Source organism: Pollicipes pollicipes, unplaced genomic scaffold (assembly GCF_011947565.3).
Source record: "Pollicipes pollicipes isolate AB1234 unplaced genomic scaffold, Ppol_2.1 Scaffold_4219;HRSCAF=4965_pilon_pilon_pilon, whole genome shotgun sequence".
NCBI lineage: Eukaryota > Metazoa > Arthropoda > Thecostraca > Pollicipedomorpha > Pollicipedidae > Pollicipes > Pollicipes pollicipes.
The window spans coordinates 24,851,225-24,853,847 of record NW_023596448.1 but is presented as its reverse complement, the minus strand read 5'-3'; the positions used below and the strand labels follow the sequence as shown (position 1 = coordinate 24,853,847).

The 2,623-nt window shown below is 59.4% G+C and overlaps 1 protein-coding gene across 1 annotated transcript; it reads right to left on the bottom strand.

Moving 5' to 3' along the window:
- Positions 1-612: 612 nt before the first annotated feature.
- LOC119095039 (FMRFamide receptor) lies at positions 613-2,291 on the bottom strand. Its single transcript, XM_037217941.1, has one exon. It carries the CDS (start codon positions 1,861-1,863, stop codon positions 613-615), a length of 1,251 nt encoding a protein of 416 aa, XP_037073836.1. The 5' UTR covers positions 1,864-2,291.
- Positions 2,292-2,623: the final 332 nt, after the last annotated feature.

Sequence of the window (2,623 nt, the reverse complement as noted above, 5' to 3'; positions counted from 1 at the left end):
CACGCTTACCCTGAGACGCGATCTTCGCGTCACAAAGCGACGCCCGCCGTTACGGATCATCACATCATCACATGGTTTCCGTGTGATTATGTGAGATCATCATACCGTCCGCCACAGATCATCACACCGTCAAGCAGTGCCCGCTGTGGCGGTGGCTCCCACCACCGAACAGTGCTCATTATAACGGCACATCACACTCTCGAGCGGTGCCCCTGCGACAAATCATCGCACTATTACATGGCTGGTATTACATATTACATGGCCCCGCAACGCTCACCTCACTACTTAACGGTGCTCCCTGGGACAGATCATCGCACTATTATCCGGTGCTCCCTGCGACAGATCATGACACTACTAAGCGGTGCTCCCTGCGACAGATCATCGCACTATTACACGGTGCCCCTGCGACAGCTCATGACATCATCCCCGTGTGGGAGATCACGACACCATCAAACAGCGCCCCGTCACGGATCACTGCGCCATCGAATAGTGCCGACAGCGGATGATGACCGCACCGTCGGACGGTGCTCCTGTGACGGGCACGCTCACCACCGGGCGACATCAGCCTCTCGGCGGCTCGTGCTCCCGCGCGGCGTCGGCGCTGGCAGCCCGTCACATGTCCACGGTCTCGTCGGTGCGGTGAGAGACGGCTGAGGCCGGCGGCGCGAGCAGCTGGTGGCCATCGGGCGGCTGGAGGCCGCGCCGCTGCGTGCTGCGGTCCAGCCGCTTCAGCGGCACGTGTGCGCCGTTAGCGCCGCCAGCGAGGGTGACGTCATCGGCGCCGTTCCAGCCGGCATCGCGCCGCCGCAGCAGGCGCGAGCAGAAGAGCCGCAAGAAGAGGCGGCGGAATTTCTGGCCAAAGGTGCAGTAGATGATGAAGTTGGAAGAGGAGTTGATGTTGATGAGGAGGTTGCTGAAGTCAGCGATTCTTTCCATTCCGTCGTCGTTTACGATCTGCATGCCGCTATTGTTGAGCAGCTCGATGATGTTGATGACGAAAGAGAGGCTATTGCAGACTATGAAGAGGAGCACGATGGCGAACAGCATGGTCGCCAGACCGATCTCCTTCTCCTGGCGCCGGCTCAGCAGCTGGCGCATCTTATTTGCGATGCGCACGTTCTTGTAAATAAGGCTGTTGAGCACCACCAGTGTGCCGAAAGGAATGCAGTACATCACCACCAGGTACATCCACATGATGTACACCTCGATGTACACCAGCTCGCTGCGCAGGTCCGTGGGACACGCGACAAACCCGACCACCGTCATGTTTTCTCTCAGATCCAGGATCGGCCGTGCTTCCGTCTCGAAGAACTTGGGCACGTTGTAGAGCACGACGCATACACTGATGACGATCATGTAGAGCCGGGCGCGGCCGTACGTGCAGATGTAGCGCGCCTTCAGCGAGTGGCACACGGCCACGTAGCGCTCGATGGTGACGGTGACGGTGACGTACGTGCTGCCCGTGTGCGCGATGGCAGCCAGCGGGTACAGCCAGGGAGTCATGTGTGGGATGAGGCGGCCGCTGAGCGCGCGTAGTCGCGGCGAGTACTGACTCAGCGCCGGCACGCCCCACACGAAGATGGAGCAGACAAGCAGCAGGATGTCGAACGTTGCCAGCCCGATCAGGCAGCAGTTGATGGAGGCGCGCATCTGCTTGCGCGACAGGATGTAGATGGAAACGGTGTTGCAGACGATGCCGAGCAGGTTCACCACGTTCATCACCACGCCCTGCAGCACGAAGAGATACAGGCTCGGTGGCATGGAGCACGGCAGCACCTGACCGCACTTCTCGCAGAGCCGGCGCGTGTCATTCCATACGTCTCCCATGACACTCAGCATCGCTTCTTCCTCCATGATGGCCATGCCGACCACGACCGCTGCTTGGCCAGGGCACTCGCACCGCGGAACTGTTTCTAGGTGGAGTAGTATCGAAGACACCCAACGCACATCGCGACGAATCAGGAGCGTCACGAGGTCCCCTCGGGGGAGCGGCTCCGGAGGAGCAGTGCCTTCTCTCGGTGAAACCGTTCCTGCTTTCTTCTCGGTAAGTGGCTCGCTGGGGGTGTCTCTTCTCGCGAGGGACGGAGGATGTCACAGAGGACGTCCTTTTGTTGCCGAGGACGACCTCCTCCCGGTGCGGTGTCTCCCGCAATGTGGATCCTCCGCGCTCGCCCGGGCTGTCCTCAGGCCATCAGGGGCGACGAAATGGTATGCCGAAGACTGCGCGCCGACTGCGTGACGTCTGCGCGACGTCCAGGACCGCCTCACGGCGCTGGCGACGTGGCAACTTCCGCCACTACGGCACCTGAGGCAGAACGCACTGTTTTCAGCCGCAGCGAAACAATGACCCAGCCCACACTGTACAGATGGCGAACGGGATGTCGGTGGGAGGGCGTCCCGGCGGAGAGAGAGCCGGAGCACGTGTGTAACACAACACCTGCAGACACGGTTCGTTGTCACATTTCAGCTGAAACACCTCCTGTCAGTTCGCTTGGAGCAATAGTGACAATACTGAACAGCCAGTGACAGTGTGGGACGCAATTTTCATGACGTGTGCTGAGACGTACTTTATTTATATTGCAGACGGTTAGATGTTTTATATTTTTTATATAAAATATATATT